We start from the raw sequence: 18,802 nt of genomic DNA, 5'->3' as shown, positions 1-18,802 counted from the left end.
TCAGAGATGTGTGGCAGCTTGCCTGTGTTCATTTGTATTGCTCAATCAACCTAACGACAAATGCAAACAGGCTGAAATAACAAATTTAGGGTTCTAGTTATTTTGCATTGCCATTTATAATCGTGGGTTCTTAATTACTGTTCATTTCAACCTACAGAAATAATGATTTCTTCCACTCCTAGCTGAGGTTAACAAGCAGTTTTAACTGGATAGAGATAAGGCAAAGCAATTAAGAGCTACCTTAAACATACACAGAGCCCGAGTCATGGACCTCATGAATGCTGTTATGCTTTGTCTATATAAATAAACATTTCAATACAATTTTGACACATATTGGTGTCATAAGAAAAGTGATTGATACACTATAAAAGTCACTGGAACTTTAAACTTTCAAGCAGTGATCATGAGCATCGTTGTTATGGTCACTGGAATTAGTCCGCACAGTGGACCCTCAGAAAAAAACCCCAAGCAGTTCAAAAGACTCCTGGAATTCCTCCTTCTGCCCAAACACACACGTACAGGTATGCTGAAGTTGTACTTTAGCTCTTTTGGTATTCCTCAGAATAACTTAAATGATAGTCAGCATGGAAAGGTTGTATCCTAACAGAGCGAAGTAATTGCACATTTAATGACGAAGAACAAATAAAAAGAGGTACAGAAAGCAACACTTAAGCAATCAACCCTTTCATGAGATAAACACATATTAGGTTAGTATCATTACCTGGAATATTATATTGATAGTAGTCAGGATCATCTGATTCCTCCTTCACTGTTACTGTTGCCATTTCCAAAGAAATTCCTATAGAAGCAACAAAAGAATCAAATACGGAAACTAATAATAACCAGATTCTTAAAAAAACCCAAACAAAGCATCCACCAAGATCCCTGCTGGTCTCAAAAAAAAATTTCAGGTGCTGAGACACTAAAGAATTTTTGAGCTAAAAGAACAGTGACAGAGTGACCTGCTGGTTTCTTATGTTTCAGTTTGGTCACAGTCAGAAGGGATTGAGGATTAAATGCTTCCCTACAAACTAGACATTCTTGCAAATGCTATCTTGGATCTGAAGAATTAAAAAAAATGGTCTCCTTTTTGCCCACTAGCATAGGTGAAAAAATAATCACTCCTTGTGCTGAAATTACTTCTAGACCTCCTGCTCGCTCCTCTGTACAGCCAAGTTCAGATACAGTCTGCATCAAACTGTGCTGCTGATGGAGCAACACCGAAGGTCCTCAACTGCTCTTGGCTTTCTTTAAGCGAAATATCCCCTCCATAAACCTTCACAGCATTCCCTAAAATGTTTGCAAAACATTCTGACAAAAGAAAACTTACTTAAAATGCCTAGAAAGCAGCACTGGAAAGAGCCTGGGACTGATATGACAAAAAGCTCAAGTAATCTCTGCGTATGTTAAGCTAAATGTTAACCATGAAGGGTTCCCAAACCTCAAGCTTAAAGCTGTGAAGCACAAAGAACTGGAGCAAAAAAATGGAATAAATATAGAAATTTAATTCTTATACAAAATGCTGAGCAGTGTAGCCCAACCCAACAAAAGGGAAAGTCACCAGCTTACCTCTAAGCACACCTGTTGTCTCATTGGCTTTAATGGGATTATTCATGCCTTTACCTCAAAGTGTAAATTTAAGCACTGCTCTGCTGCAGATCAAAGCCCTACCTACCTACAGCAGAGCTCAGGAATGCTTAGGCCTTTTTTTATAACATTAAACACCACATTTTACTATTTATTAATTATTTCCATTTTAGCTAGAAAATGCACATTCTGTCATTTTCAATATTTTGGTAATATTAACAAATAAACCAAGTTTTTCCCTCCCCATTAGGGACAGAGTGATCTTGAACTAGAACAAAATAAACAGGATTTTCTTCTCCATTTAAAACTAACCTATTTACAAAGATAATTTAGTCTACAAAATTTTATAAATCTCTTCCTTCTAGAAATGGAAATATTTGGCTATCGTTCAATATTTGATGAAAACTCCAAGTGAAAGTGTCAATTTTAAGGTTTTTCCTTCTCACAAATGATGGCTTTTTGCTGCTTTTTCTTGGAGTTTCCTATCTTTGTCTACATTCAGCCTTCTGAACAGAAACTGACCATTTGTTTTGCAAATAAGAGGAAAACCTTCAACATACCAGAATCCTCATTTGGTTCCGTTTTCACTTGAATAGGAGGACAACTACAAAAATAAACAAATCAAGCATATTGACATTATAAGAAAGAAATACCCATTTCTGGAAAATTCCTCAAGCTTTACAGGTTGTCAAATAAAATTAATCTCCCACTATTTTTTTTCCAAATACAAAAAAAAGTAAAAAAACTGCATCTTGACTTATCAGATATCTCAAGGGAATTACAGGAATCTCCTCTATCCCTACATTTTTGGGACATACACAAATATTCAAAGTATGTTTACCATTTAATGAGAAGCAAACTCAGAAGCACAGAATACCGATCCCTGTTTTCATGTTAACCAATTTTTGATTTATTCCGTATATAAGCTCTTCATTTACTAACAAAAAAATTATTTTAGTTTTTCTAATTGAGGAGAGGGAAGGAAGCAACATTACATCTGTTCCCCATCTCTGCCATATTATAAAACACGACAAACTTATCCCTGCCTGACAGACTGTGAATTAAGAACACTCATTGGGCTAATTAAACCGAGGGGAAACTTTGCCATCTGTTTAATTTGTAACAGTTTCCCCACAAAGAATAATCAAGAGAAAATTCAGCTTCATGCTTTTTATAATCCCAGGCAAGTAAAATTATCCAAAGGTCAGCTGGACAGAAAAAGCACATTAAAATAAACTATATGAAAACAGATAGTTGATACAAAAAAACTACATTATTTTAAATTCACCTTCCACCTGGAGGTAGAATTGATTGTGAAGGATCTGTCATATGAGCTCCTGAAAGTTAAAAGACAATATTTGAATTTCCTGTACTCCATTTACCTTAAATACAAATTGAAAATGCAACACCGGCTTCATGAAGCAAAACCTTTTCACATCTTACAAGTATATTTTATTTTCTGTATTCACATATATGAGGGAAAGATCTCAAACTGATCTATTGATCTCTAAAGCAACAATAATATAAAATGGCTTCAAATGTACATTTCACCATGCTTTTCATTGCTCTCTTTCATAAGGTTAAGTAAAAACCTTGGGAAACAAAGTTAAACAAATCATTCACCTGAAGTCTGGTAATAGAAAACAGATAGTTTTACAGAGATTTTGCTTAGTACTAAATTACAGCTAGACACAAATAGATTATGTTTTTTAAATGTCATTTACCACACTGAAAACCTGCATTGGATTTTCAATAGAAATATCACCAGAATCTCTGTGATTTCCCCACCCTCTAAGTCTTCTTACTGGGCACAGGCAACAGATTTTTAGTTTTACTAATCTAGCATCAACTTCTGGCTGTTTCACTGAAAAAGTGAAACTTTTTATAGGAATGTAGTCAGAACTGAAGAGTGCTTCATTCTCTTCATAAAATAAATCCTCACATACACTAATTCTGCAAGTAAAGCAACATGATCCCACGAAAGGAACAGGAGAAGGGATTTCTTCTAAGCTAGAAGTGAATCTCTGTGGAGTTTTATAAAAGCTCACTAGCTCAGATTTTTTAATATATAGAGGCTTTCATAGGAACTAGAACACCTAGCCACTTCAAAAGATTAAATCAATTTTTAAAATGAGATGTAAATGCCAAAATCAGCTATGTATTGGAACACAGAGCACTGCAAAGTCCTGGCATCTTCTAAAAACGTAATGCGGTCCTTCAGCAGTTCACTTCTCCTTTCCCTAGGATACTATCCAATTCACATTAAATTTCAAGTCAGTAAAAGGATGAAAAATGCAACAGAACAAATCTTATCTCTAATTAGTTGCGCCTAGCAGAATGCATAAAGGAAAAGGTTATAGTTCCGTAAGGCAACTCACAATCTAGGAATTTCTGCAGTTTGCCACTTTATCCACATGACCAAATCTTGTACCTATATTGCTATTTAAACTAAAATTCTGATCTGTTTCTGTTTAGTCTGAGTAAGTAGTAACTTACCTAGGTGTTTCTTTGGCTCTAGGAAAGGCCTGTGTGGAAGCACAGAAAGAAAAACACATAGCTTTAGCAAAGACATCATTACTTAGTTGGTAGCATAAGATTAAAGAAAGAGCACTTTAAAAGTTTAGTCCGTTGAAAAGACACACATTGCAATCTATTTAACTAAAAATTATAATTAATTGTACTGAATTTAAGTAGGTAGGCCAGCACAACAGACAGCCAACAACCTTTTGATGATAAATGAGATCCCTGACTTATTTTCCAAAATCCATTTCAGTGTTGAAACATCATAATTTGCTGGATGTTTAAATGCAAGTCCTTCAGGCAGGCCCTGCACTACCACAGCAGACTGATCTCTCTGAATCCTCTCATATGGCACAGGTACCACTGTTGACTTTCCTAAAGCTTTACCTAGGAGAAAAAAAAAAAAAAAACAAAATCACATGAATCTTTTTACTTTGGAGAGGACTGGAGCGAAAGCAAGGTGCAGGTGCAAATCTCTACAGAAAACCAAGCAGTGCTCGCATTAACATGCACTGGAACACACTGAGATACAGAGACTTTCCTGAAAGAAAGCTAAATGGGCTGTGCAGTAACCTCAAACCACATCCCACAAATCACATCAAGAAGAAAACTATCCAATATATGTCTATGTTTTAAAATCGGCTACTAAAAGTTAAACTTACCACCTTAACCCCAGTATGGCTGGGAGGCTAAAATCATGCAGTACTTTCCTCCCAACTGGAATAAAAATTTAGAAATCCAGAACAGCTATTTAGAAGACTTTAAAGCACTCACCATAGCAAAAGCAGAAAAAGTCCTCCACAGATTTTCTGAGAGCTTCCAGTTCCACAATATCCACTGTCAGTCTGTTTACAGGTGACATACCCTTTGCTTTCTGCAGTTCTGTAGCCCTCTCCTCTTCTGTAACACCTAGCAGTTATTTATAAAAATAAGACAAAAATAAAATAGTAAGTTATTAAAGCTCCCAGCACCTAGTCTCTCCAGTTTAGACTATATACACTTGGGAGGGATTCCTGCCAGAAAATTCTAAGAACTATTTGCCTTAGAAGCAAATGCACTTATCTGTGTACATGAGCAATGATTAAATTTAAATTTACACCAAAATTATTATATCATCCTTATAACCTTTGCAAATGCCACCCTCTGAGGTATAAGAGTGATGAATTAAGAGACATATCCAAGCAGGCTTTTTTTGGCATGAAGATGTAGAAAACAATCCCAGGAGAGGATAATACAGAGAAATAAAATGCAAAACTGCTAAGAAAAGAAGGACCAATACAGTCACCAGGGAAAAAGTAAAATGCCTGTGTGCAGGGTCCCACAGCTCTCTAGCGCTATGCATGCTTACACAGCGGTTATGTTATATCCTGTTTTGCTTATGCTGTATGTGCTCAGCTGAACTTTCTATAGAAGGGATCTGACTTTTGCCACAACAGCTCCTATATCTTTCCAAAGACATTTAAGTACACATCTCTTATTGCAGAATAGGAGTTGCAAACAAGCCATCATCCTGCAGACCAGAGAATATTTCAGCCCTGCACCTTGTTCTAGTCTGTGAGCAGAACTCATTGCAAAAGTCACGAGGGAGTAACACCACTTTCAATATTAAAAAGCAAATGGAAGTGATCATTTTAGGTGGAAGTCTTCCTTTCTTATCATTCAGGTCTTGCAGAGATTTGCAGAGAATTACCCAGTGAAAATACGGGAAAACATCTGAGATATTCTGCATAAGTGTTGTGGTTTAACTGCAGCTGGCAACTGAGCACCACGCAGCTAACTCACCAACTCCTCCTGCTCCCAGTAGGATGGGGAGAATCAGAAAAAAAACCTCATGGGTTAAGATAAGAACAGTTTAATAACTGAAATAAAACAATAGAAATAACAGTAATAATAGTAATGGGAAAGAATATAACAAAGAGAGGGAAATAAAACCCCAGAAAAGACAGGAGGTGCACAGTGCAGTTGCTCCCCACCCCCTGACGGATGCCTGAGCAGCAATCCACTCCTCCCAGCCAGCTCCCCCCAGTTTATACACTCGGCATGAAGTTCTACGGTATGAAAGAGCTCTCTGGCTAGTTGGGCTCAGCTGTCCTGGCCATGCTCCTTCCCAGCTTCTTGTGCCCCTCCTTGCTGGCAGAGCATGGGAAACTGAAAAAATCCTTAACTTAGGATAAGTGCCGCTGAGTGACAACTCAAAGAGCCGTGTGTTAGCAACATTATTCTTACACCAAATCCAAAACACAGCACTGTACCAGCTACTAGGAAGAAAACTAACTCCATCCCAGCCAAAACCAGGACAGTATGAAAGAGGAAGCAAGGGAGCAAGCACCGCAGCAAGTCTGAAACACTGCGATTTGCATTACCTGTGCTGCTGGCATTGTAATTCTATGCTAATACAAGAAAACAAACATCAGTTTGAACAACTGATTATAAATGGGTTGTGGAATGAGTTGAAGCAACAACGCCGTTAGTGAAAACATATTTATCATCTTAAAAACTTGTATCTTCATTTAAAAGAGAATCAGATCATATGCCTGTTTTGTGCCCTGGAACCCACCTCCACACAATATTCAGCTCTCCAGCTCTTCAGGCCTGAAACTTACTTTCTCTGCAGTATGACAGGGCCTTCCATAACACAAAAAATAATGCAAAAGTGAAATATAGACACCTTTATACTGTCATACCATTTATACCTATATACACCATTATATATGTTTATATCTATATATACTCTTATATACCTTTAACACAGCTGCTTAATTAATGACAGCTTATAAGGTTTGCCTGCAGATTCTGGGATAAGAGACATCAGTTTCCATTTATAGCTACATGCAATGTCACTTTTTGGGTGGGTTTTTTTCCACGTAAGCAACTGATTCACTGAAAACGCCTTTACTGACAGTAGCTTCTCAAAAGCATACCCACACTTTCTAAAAATAAGCGAAACAAAAATAAGATGATGACACTGCTCACTTCCCATTAAAATGAAAAGCAAACAAAAAGACATAGAAAATTTCCTTTGTAACCATAAGAGAAACCCTCATCATTGTTTATTAAATTTTTATCCATTTTTATCCATTTTCTTAAGCTTATGTTATGCATCTGCCTTCCTAATCTCTCCCACATCTGTTGACCAATTTCAATCAAATCTGACAAGCAAGATCAAGTCTCAAGCACAGTAAGATTTATAAAAGCTCTACACAACCAATGAAACCTAGAAGCCATTTATCTCCTCCTGACAGCACTGACAGACACATCTCCACTTGTTGGAGGTTACACAACTTACAGGTTCTGTCAAAGCCCTCGCCACAATTACACAGAGAGATCCAGGCTGTATTTGGGAGGGGATGCCTGGGACATATGGAACAAGACCTGGTAGGGAAGAGAAATGAGGGCCTGTATTTACAGGGTAAATGGCTCAGGAAGGATGAGGAATGGTTGTATAGTAAAACACCTGGGACTATAGTTCTACATCCCTGGGACTGCAGGATTAGTCCAGTTACTCTGCAAAAACTGTTCCAGATTCAGCAGGATTACAATGATCCAACTCCTAACAATCTTCATTTTGCACTGAGAGTCCATGTATGGTTGAGTGTCTCTTCTCCTCTTGTACTACCCAGGTGTTCTGGATTCAGAACCCCCTTCCCTCTTACCCATGCTATCAGCAGCAGACTGGGTTTGACAGTCCAGCCTACCACTTGGCTGGAAGAGGACTCTCCCAGCTGTCACCACCCTTATAAATGGATATACTATAAAATGAATAGGCTGCTTTAAAGTAAAAAAACAAAACAAAACAAAACAACAACAAACCCTCTTACAAAAATTTTTATGACAGAACAAAAAATTGACTACTTGATCAAATTTTCATTTGGCAATTTTTTTATTGTTGCAGCAGTTAGATAGCTACACCTCTGTAAGGGCAGACACTATTGCTTTCTGCCTTAAATAGATGCTGTTATATATTGATGAAGAGTTACAGCTCAGCAGTGTTACACAACACTTATTCTGAAGGTCCGGTAAAGCACAGTCTGAATGCAGTAAACCAAAACAAGCCATAAAGCGCATCTGTCTTCAAAGCACCTGACTCAGAGGTAAGGGCAAAGCTGCTGTTTGGAGGAAGCAGGCTGCACTTCTCCTGTGGAGCAGAGCATGTCCCACTGGGTCACACTGCAAGACAAGTGACAAAACCAGCACTGTCCACATCTCGCTGAAGAAACAAAAATTAAGCTTTATCAAACAATTAACTTAAATTTCCTCAAAATGTGACCTGAAGATCAGATGCTACACAAACAACAACGACAGGGAAAATCTGGTAGGATTCAGTATCTGAAGCTGATGGAGCTCAACACTCCTCTTGCAAAAGAGCTGTCAGTCACACCGTACATAAGGCATCTTACAACATCTGAGGGTTTTTAATCAGGTGGTTTTTAATCCCCCAGGTAGAGAAAGCCAAGAAGTGATTATAAAAGTAGGAATGTCACTCCTGCACAGACACTCCAGAGGCAACTTAAGGGCAACGATTATTTTGTGCCAACACTCATGTACATATATTTTATCATCTATGCTTAAGGAAAACTACTCTGAAAATTACTATGAGTAATGGAAGAAGGAAAGTAAATGCATGTGTGGCTAAAAGCATTTTACTTTGTTTTATAATGCATCCACCCAGTTCACCTGTGTTTAAGGCCATCCAGTTTTACAGTTCAGGAAATTGGACGTTAACCTCAAATTAAAGAAAAATCGTTTTATGATTATCAAAGGATCACTTAAACCACAAGCAAAGCAAATCACCTGAGGCAGAATTAGGAGCCAGGGAACTTCAAAAAGGTTGGCTAGCTACAGTAATTTTCTGTTTGTGACTGAGGGAACAAGATGGGTGGTCTCCACTGAAATGCAACTGAACTTTCCTAGGAAGTTTTTTAAACTAGCTGTTAGCTTCATAATCCTTAATTGGGCTAGGGAGAACATGAAGGGTTTCTGACAAACAAAACAACCAACCTAGCTCTAATAAGGCTGTAAGAGGCCAGTTACCCAAATCTGAAATAAACACAGAAAAATAGCACAGAGCTCTGAGCTAGGCAGGGCATGGCTAAAGCTAAAGGTACAGGAAAGAAAAGGGATCCAGGTTTGGCACACAACCTGCAAGAGTCTGTCCTTGACACATCTATGGAGCCAGAGAAGATGACAATGGAAGCAAAGGAAGCATCCCTGAGGGAGGGAGGCAGAAAGTGATCTTATAAAACTTTTTAAAAATAACTTGGGTCTAACTGTGTAACAGTTTAGAAAATGCATTTTTAAGAACTTGGAAAAGGGGTAAACTGCCTTGTAAAACAAGGGAAATTGCCAGTAATGTAAAACTTAAGCAAAACAGATTAATTCACCCTTAATACCATGCAAAAGGAGACCATGGGGAATGCATGGCTATCCAGGGCAGGTCATCACCCACTTCAGGTAAAGCCCTTTTACCAGTCTGGGAAGTTGGGGAAAAAAAGGAAGACGACTAGTACAAAAGACAAGGTAAAGCTAAAAGATAGGAGAATTATTTCCATGTCAGATTTAGGCTTTTAATGCAGAGTTCAGCTAATGAACACATATTAATATGTGAGTAATATGCAACATGGGAAAGCTCAAAAACTACATTATTTGCATTTCAAAAGGTTAGTCTGAAGGGGACTATAAACTGAACCACTTAAGTTAGCTCAAATGGAGACAGCAATGGCAAAAAAAAAAGCAGCTCAAAGCAAGAAAGACAGGGATGACTGCTTTGAATTTTATTTTTATTACTTGCCACTGCAACTGTTTGGTGAGTGCTAGGAATGTTATCTTTAACCTAATTCCTAAGCACGTGATTTATTAGGAATAAACTGATCAAGTCTTTAAGGGTAGATGCTTTAAATCATAGCTACATTCTGCAAATACAAAATAGAAAGTGATTGAAACTTACATCAAAATAGCTCCTGGGGATTCCAAGAATGGACACAGTTCAGTTAATTCATCAAGCAGCTACAACCACAACAAACTCCTCCAAAAACTAGAGGTGAGGCAGAAACAGATGCATAATATGAACTAGTGCTTCCAATAAATGCAGTACGATGTAAATACTTCAAGAGACTGGGAAAGCAGAAGCCCAGAGTGCTGCAGGCAGTCACAATGTATGTAGCAGTGTCCTAGCTTTCCAGCAGGAATATCTGAAGCTTCATGCTTTTCATTAAATAAACAAAGATATCCTATATGCTTTAGCAGTCAGGGTACTGCAGACATCTTTGTAGCATCCTAGGGAGATGGGGACCCCCACAACTAACCCACAGTGCAAAGGTTTTAGTCATACAAAGGCCTGGGCACAAATGCAGAAGACCATCGTGCACAGAGAGCTGCAGAACAGGAAAGGAGATACACAAGAGGAAGCCAGCAGTTACCATGCCACAGTTTTCCCAAGCAAAAATGATTACGAAACTGCTCCCTAATTAACCCCAGGCAGAGCCAGCCAGGTTAGCATTAACACATCACTAAACAGGCATGATGCAATCTGGCTCACGTAATGTAAAATGGACAAGGGAACACTCACATGATCCCTTCCACTAGCAGAGATGCCAGGTCTCCACTCCCAAGTGACAGACATGGTAGGAGTAAATACATTGTGTTTGCCAGCACAATTAGTCTGGGAAGCGGTGACGCTACAGTCACCGTGGCCAGGAGCAGCCATCTATCTCCTCTGGTTTTACAATTTGGAGAAGTGCAAGTTATTCCAAGCCATCCGCTGCAAAAAGGGATGTAAAACCTCAGGAACATATCCGAGAGCCACAGCTGAGTAAATTCCATTAAAAGTGACTAGGAAGAGTTGTTCCAGCAGATACTGAAACAGAATAAGCATTTAGCAGAGGTTGTATTATAGAGGCCCCTCCCAAATAGCTGGAAGGAAATCTGGCATGAAAAAAGAGGCCGAGAGCTACAGAAGTATAAAACAGCTCTGGCTTGGCAATAGGAGAGCATCCTGGCAGTCACAGCTTTAAAAAGCAACATTTTTTTTTTCCTGCATTCTGTAAAGTGTACTCATTTTGAAGTGCACTGGAAGACCAAAGCTAAAGCAAGAATCATAGATACAGCCCCTCATTTGCATTTAAAATTGGTAACAGATTACTGATGGCATACATGCAACTCCATGAGTGTTTTGTCAAGATTAATCCTTTGTCTGGCTCTTACTGTTTTTCTTTCATTTCCTATTTATGTCTACGATTTAATGACTCCTTTCTCTTCCAAAATATTCTGTACCTTCAGGAGCAGCAAAAGCCACAGAAGTCTCAGCTGGCCACATAATAGTTTAGGGCCAAAGAAAATGACTGTGGGAAACCAGTTTCCACACTGGTACATCATCATCAAAAAGAACTGATATTTTTAAACTAGCTGCATTAGTGTCAAGGGATTATCCTCTGAGCAACATAAAAAGATGTCAGCTAGTTACAGAATGGTATTTTCACTGTAATACCACAGCACATAATCAGAGACAAAGATGATGATAAAGATTATCCTTTAGATATTATAATGAGGACAAACACACAATCAATTGCAGTTAGACCCACTAATAACCTCTGTTATTAGAGTAATCCTAAAAATGTATTAGGCTGCTTCCATACAGGTCAGGGGATTTGGTCTGTACTCAATTTCAAGTCTGAGACATTCTGCTTTAGAGCTGAAAAGCTGAACACCCTGTTTAGATACTGCTTCTGAATAACTATAGGCATGACAAGTAAGATATACAGAATATAATCAGAGGTAATCACAATAGTAAGGAAGAAGTAAATCAACTGTATTAATACTTTATTTACATCATTACTAGAGCATCCAAATAAAGTACCATAAAAGGACTACGTCCAGATCAGCAGTACAGTATACACACTAACTAGCAAAGCTGCAGTATCAGGGGTTATATCTCAGCAGATTTATCAAAGATATTTTAAAGCACAAGTCTAAAATTAACCCAGAGCTACTGAGTTAATAAAAATATTCACATTACTGTAGCTTGACTCCCACCTATCATCTTCTAAACACAAGCTCTGCGCATGATGCTCTCAGGCTTGCAATATCACAGTCTGTTCAGCATTGCTTATAGTGAAAGTACACAGACAGAATCAAACATGTAAATCTTCATCCATTAGAAAAATTAAAGAAAGCAGCAAGACATACAATCAGAGCTTCAGCATGTTAACATTTATACCAATATGCTATACACTTTACTGAACTTTGGTTAAAAAAATACTTTAAAAAAAAGTCATGTATTTCTATATCATGCTTTTTGGACATAGTCACCTTCAAAGAGAACACAGTTCAAGACAAAAATACTGATTTATGATCTATTTAGATGCCTAGAGGTAGACGTCACGGAGATTTTCAGAAGTTTTGCTCTAGATTTTTAGGTACCTCAGTTGCTTTGTAGATCTGGCCCTGTTGCTAGCACTGCTTTTATTATTGCCAATATTAGCACTAACTGCACACCTGTGGTGATGCAATGGAGAATACTAATATTTTTTAAACCTCAACTGCAAGAGAAGTATTGACTATTTCATTGCACAAAATACTTCTAGGCTGAAAAAAATGTATTAGGCAATTGGGAGTGCATGCACCTCTTGTCAGTAAGAAACAGCGGAAGGCAGATAATGACAGGCAAACAAACAAAAGACGCTGCTGCCTTCAAACAGACTTTAGGGCTGTGGTGTCCATATGCACTTTTCCATAGGGGATGACCCCAGCCAGTGCCACAAATTCCTCTGTAGGAAAGTCCTCATGCAAACAGCAACCACAGAGCTCGTATTCACTGCTGGTGAGATCTCTTGAGGTGAGCAAAGTCATCACTTCTGATGACAGCGTATCCAGAGTGTTCAGATCACCTTCCAGCTGTCCAGGATCTCAGCACAGTGTACATGATACCATGAAACAGCCCCATCCCAGGCAGAGCACACTGTGTTCACTGACAGCACTTCTGCTGTGCTGCAGTATCACAGCTAGAGATACAAAACACTCTCTTGGAACATCTGAGTAGCTTCGTCCTGGGCAGTCATATTTTAAACATTAATATTTAATGTGAGGAAAAACTAGTTTTGTCACTCAAGAGAACTGCAAGATTAATTTCATGAGGAAAATCCCTCGAAACAGATCAAAATTCTGCCACTGAAGGGAACACAGAAAGCAAAGAAAGAATTGAGTTGTACCTCTTTGGCATAGCTGGGAAGATGCTGCCTGCAAAACAAGGTCTAGCCAGTAACAGATTTGCTTTAATCCCACACGGGCATCCTCCAATCTATAGGGACAAACATCCAGGGATGAAGTGGATTGACACTCTCCAGTGTAGGTGTGATGCACAGACCGACTACTCAGAATCCCACTTGTACATCCTTAAAGACCAAAGGATTGCTCTACAATCTTCTCATGCATTTGAAACCTTAGATACTAAGCTAAAAAGCTCATTCTCCACAGAGAATTCATGCACAGTGAACAGCAGCTTCTGTGGAAGCCAAAACCTGAAGTGAGGACAGTCACTGCATAGCTGTAATTACAGGTATGGACTAGGAAGCTGGCATCTACCATAGCAAGACACTAGACATGGTGTAACTTCAGCCAGGGATGAAGAGTAGTCTCTCTAAACTAACAGACAGGCTACTACAAGCCCAGAAATGCCAACTTCAGGGATTCAGCTGGAAATTACAGCAGGCCGAAGTAGTCCAACAGTAACCAATCTAGTTAGAGACTTGGCCAGTTTTGAGTTTGTTTTTTAAACCAGTAAGATCTAGCCTTTCAGGTTTCTGGTTTTGTTTGTTTTTTTCCACCCCCCCTGTAAACTGCCGAAACATTGGAGAGTCAAAGAGATAAGGGAGTACAACATCAGAAAAGAACTCTCCAGAAAACCTAATACTTCCTTATTTGCTCAAAGGCCAGAAGGATTCAATGAGACAGAAGCCCAGCCACAGATCTTCAAGCAGGTCCACAGTAACCTAGTTTATGGGAAGAGACATTTTACTTGATGGAAGATATCCAAAAGGGAACAGTAATCCACATACCAAAAATACTGAAGAGTCAGAGCTGAGCAATCCTTCCTGTAAGATCTTTGAAGCATCGTGTGCCATTCATTCACCACAAGCAAGAGGAACAGCCCATTAAAACCACTCACATTCTGAGCATTCTTGAAGCTACAAGGGCTTCTTGCAACCTGTGGCTGGATGGACATGGAGGTACAGGTAAGAGGAGTGAAAGACACTGGGCCAAAGTCTCTAGCAGGATTTGAAGCCAAACTCTGGCCCACACCAGATGCATTAAGATCAGCGTGGCAACCTGAGGCCACCTGAATGAAAAAAAAAGGTTCTTAAAAATAAAGGGCCTATCATCCAAGATGAACAACCTACAGATGTAAGATGGTCCCATCTCAGGCAAGTGAGCTCAGAGCCCTGGCACCAAAGGAAAAAGCAGCATGACTGGGAGAGCTGACAGAGTTCAGAACTAGCAAGATTATGCTTCTGCGTGACCTACATACCGGTGGTGCAACAGCTGGTACCAGTGGAAACGCTAGCAGAGGCAACTGGGAGTCTTAGAGAACAATCAGCAACTTGGCAGATGGGATGGAAATCACAGTGCTGGGTAAATCTCTTTCAAAGTCCATAGCAGGTGACCAAAAAGGTGTTCCTGAGTCAGGGAGATCTTCTGAAGGTTCACTTCTGACAGGCAAATACAAGCTGGGTATGATGAGGCCTGTTCTGGTTTTTTGTTTGTGTGTTTTATAAACTACCTCCAGCTCCATTCAAGTGAGAATGAATTTGACAGAGCCGATACAAACCCTGACCAAACCTCAAGGGACAAAGATGAATACATGAAGGGAACAGCATTCTTGAGACATCCCAGAGATAAGTCTTGTGTTCAGGATGGCTGATAACCCACAACTCCGCAGCAATCCAGAGAGCAAGGAGACACTTCATCTTGCCAAGGCCATCCAAGAGGAACTAAGGACCACACAATACACTTCAGCAGGGAACAGCAGCTAAAACAAAGGTACTGGCAGGGCAAGATGTATATGAACTTGATTGCTTACAGCGCACAAGCATCCATGCTTGTCCATATTCTGAGTATGTGCAGGCACTCGAAGAATATACTCTTTTTATACACAATTTAAATTTACACAGGCTTAGAATAACAGACACTGCAGGTTACCTAAGTTACATGTTATGCTTACAAGCACATGCAGTCCTACACTGACTGAAACATACCATTTCACTGTAACATCAAGCTTACAGCCATCTTAATTAAGCACAGTTCAGAGGAATATATTATCTGACTCGACTTTAAATAATTAATGCCTGTTTACTGGTTCCTCAATACTCACTACACAACCCATTAAAAAAGCATTGCTATAATTTGTTTCTAATGCATTTTCTTAAGGTAACAAGGTATGTGAGATATGCACAGGGCTTCTCCTTCCCCTGCAGTTAGGAGTTAGGGAACCCACATGGGTGAAAGCCGTTATGAATGAAAGCCACAAGAAACCAAACTCCAGTGCTGCTTTTACTGAACCACTGTTATTTTTATGAGTCCTATACTGCTAGAAAGTATACATGCTACTGTCTTCACAAACCTTATATACACATTTCATCAATTTAACCCCCTAAATTATACTTATTACTAAAAATAAGCAGGTTCAAAAGCTCCAAATTCAAAAAACTCTTCATATTTACTCAAACTATACAAAGGAGCTGTGGGAAAAGTAGAAGTAAAGACTGGAGACACATGCTGGCTTGTCACAACAGTAAGACATAACCAGAGGAATGCTTAGTAACTACACTTCTGTTTCCATACTTAAAGAAAAATTAAGAGACCCACACAAGTGGAGAGGTAGTCCTCAATATTGTCAGCACCATGTGTCCCAAAGACTGATATCGCAGCTGAGTTTTAAAAGGTTTAATTCTAACAGCAATATAAGAATCTCTTGGAAGCCTTTATTAATCATAAAGGAAAGAAAAGGGCCAAACTCTAACTTATTAAAAATACACAGAACTGTGGCCTTCCTGGATTTTTCCAAAACACCTACTACAATTGCAACTCACGTTGTCTATTGCTAGCTTTCATATTTAACTGAAGAAACAAGGTTCTAGGTGAAAGAACTGTTGCCTCCACAGGTCTAAGCTTTAGATCAAAAGATACTACACTATAAACTTTGTCAAGACTTCAAAGTTGTCAAAGGCAGTGATGGAATCATCACTGCCAGGAATATGTAATGCAATTCTTAAAAACTGTCAAGTTTTCTGGAATTATCAACATCTTTGTCAACAACAGGAGAGAACTACCTCCAGCATCAAAACTCCCCAGAAAGTATGGGGGATATGCACTTAGTGAAACCATGAAAGCAGTGACTGAGGTTAGTTGGCTTTATTCACACAGATCTTGCACCACGATGTTCTGCAAGAATCATAATGAAAACACTGTTTTCAAAGTGGATATTGCTTAATCTCGTCAGCCTGACAGAACAAAACTGCTATCATCTTGTAAAACACCCAGGAATAAAGCAAAGGAGCAGGATTATCAGAGCTAACGTTAGATTAAAACGGAAACCACGTCTGATACAGTCAAACACAAGCATGGATGAGAAGCCAGTTCTTCCCACAGTACAGAACCAGAAATACAGATCTAGCCAGGGAGATCAAACATCAAATCCCAGTTACTTCAGACTCCCTACCAATGGATGCGCCCAGTATATGAAGTCTCCAGTATACCAGGGTCCATGATACCACTGTACTGGCAATAAAACAAAGGACCTCAGGGAAGCACTTTAAGAAACAACAAAAAAAACAGGTGAAAAACTAAACTCCCCCCATTATTCAGCTAGTTTTCATAAATAGCAGTATCAGAAGACTGCTCCTGTAAAAAATAAAAAAGAAAGTGATTCATCCTATATGTGATTCCTCACTGAGGTTGTAATTCTTCATTTTGGTATCAGTTATCTGTTAAAATACAGTATTGTGGTGACTTTCCTTACAATGAATATGCACACAGACAGTCCCTGTCCAAGCGATTAGGACAGTGGCAAAAATCCAGCGGCCCACCACAAACAAATGACCTTGAAGACAAAACCTCCAGGAGAATTTTATCTAGCAGCAAAAGCAATTTTAGGAGCAAATGTTTCTGCTACAGATTAAACATAGTTGCTTTCCAAGCAGTATTTAATTAGTCAAGCCAGAACATTTTACAGCTGTTGCTTGTAAACTCTCCACACACACTGATTCTTCTCATACCTCTCTTCTTGATCTCCATCTTCTCCCTTTCCCTAGGCAGGCAAATGTACATTCTGTTACTGATTAAGAGGTGTTCATCAACACTTTCCTAAATGAGCATATCAGTGCTTCCCCAAAGAGTCACTGAATCTTTAAAACCAAACTCCTAGAACTACTGTCCTGTACTCAGTGAATCATTTTTTATGAACACAGAAGTTCTACTGTTTTACCATAAAAATGAAATTAAACCGAAACGACACTCTGGATGTACTTAAGAGTACAAAAGTAATGCAGATGTAGTTTTAAGTCATTATGGTATAGATACATATTTCTGTCTACTTATGACAGAATATTATATGTGATATGAAAAAGCTATATAAAAAATGTCATCTTGTCAAAAATGTGCGTCTGCTTTAATAAGGCACGAAGTGATCTGAAGAACCAGGACCATTTGAGCTGACAGAAGTAGTCCACTACCTGTTCAATGTCCTGCCCAGCCTTCACAAGTGGAAAAAAAGACTCGGAGAGGGGGATACAAAGAAAGCCTAACATGCACTAGAAACGCAGGCCATGTTATTAGGGTGGACTGTCTAATACTTCTTATTGTACCGGTTTTTCACGTTACTTAAGAAAAAATTAACATTTCCAGCCACAGTTGAAATAACACCCCAAACAAGACCACTGTTAACTGATCATTTTTATGTGCTTAAACAGCTGGTGTTGCCACAGCCAATGTAATTATAGCCTGTACCCATGATATTCAGAACTTTGCTCCCCAAAGTTGTTAGTAGTATGCAATACATATTAAGTAGCTTGTGAAATACAAAAAATACAATGTTGAAACTTACAGTACTTAACAAAATCCTTCTGAAAATCTTTCCTAGAATTGACGAAGGCTCTTCCTCTCTCAGTTCCAACTACAAACACATCTGTTTCATACACAGCAATACAGGCAACTTCTGCCTTGGACTTGGCAAGTTCTTTACACTAAAAAGAAAAACAAAAAGCTTTTATTACTATAGTTAAGAGTACAGTTAATAGAAATGTATGTGGTATTATGTAAAACAGTTATTACTTCTGCTGCCAGCATCCACCCTTCAAAAGGTACTGTGAGTAACATAACATCAGCCATTAGCAAAGAATAATTTAAACATCTGGAGTGCTTTTCATCAGGAACCTTAAAAGCACTGTAGATGCGTTAGTGAAATTAAGGCCTTGTCTAGACTCAGAGATTGCCGTATTTTTAATTAAAATGATTTATGACATCAATCCATGTGAAATTATCACTTCCCTGTTAGATAATCATACTGAGTGTCTTACTCCAACTTCCAGCAGAGCATACGGGAGGTTTGTTCATTCAGAGCACACTTATCACACATGTTCTGTTGAAAAAGGTGTGGTTGCAAGCAGAAAGGCTGCCTGCAGTCTGCCCTGTCCTGCCTGCTGCACTC

At 38.9% G+C, this 18,802-nt stretch overlaps 1 protein-coding gene across 7 annotated transcripts in view; it reads right to left on the bottom strand.

The window, feature by feature from the left end:
• The window catches only part of GTF2I (general transcription factor IIi), a 77,863-nt gene that overhangs the window by 46,745 nt on the left and 12,316 nt on the right, over positions 1 to 18,802 (bottom strand). For all 7 annotated transcript variants that reach the window (XM_074923152.1, XM_074923146.1, XM_074923149.1 and 4 more), the window contains 7 exons: positions 18,200 to 18,338; positions 4,882 to 5,016; positions 4,311 to 4,494; positions 4,084 to 4,112; positions 2,876 to 2,924; positions 2,148 to 2,191; positions 722 to 799 (listed from right to left, as the gene is read on the bottom strand). In XM_074923152.1, the coding sequence (XP_074779253.1) occupies positions 722 to 799; positions 2,148 to 2,191; positions 2,876 to 2,924; positions 4,084 to 4,112; positions 4,311 to 4,494; positions 4,882 to 5,016; positions 18,200 to 18,338 (658 nt within the window). The remainder of the gene's footprint in view (positions 1 to 721; positions 800 to 2,147; positions 2,192 to 2,875; positions 2,925 to 4,083; positions 4,113 to 4,310; positions 4,495 to 4,881; positions 5,017 to 18,199; positions 18,339 to 18,802) is intronic.

The sequence above is a fragment of the Athene noctua genome, chromosome 19, assembly GCF_965140245.1.
Source record: "Athene noctua chromosome 19, bAthNoc1.hap1.1, whole genome shotgun sequence".
Lineage (NCBI taxonomy): Eukaryota > Metazoa > Chordata > Aves > Strigiformes > Strigidae > Athene > Athene noctua.
The sequence above is the reverse complement of the archived record's forward strand: the minus strand, read 5'-3'. Positions and strand labels throughout refer to the sequence as shown.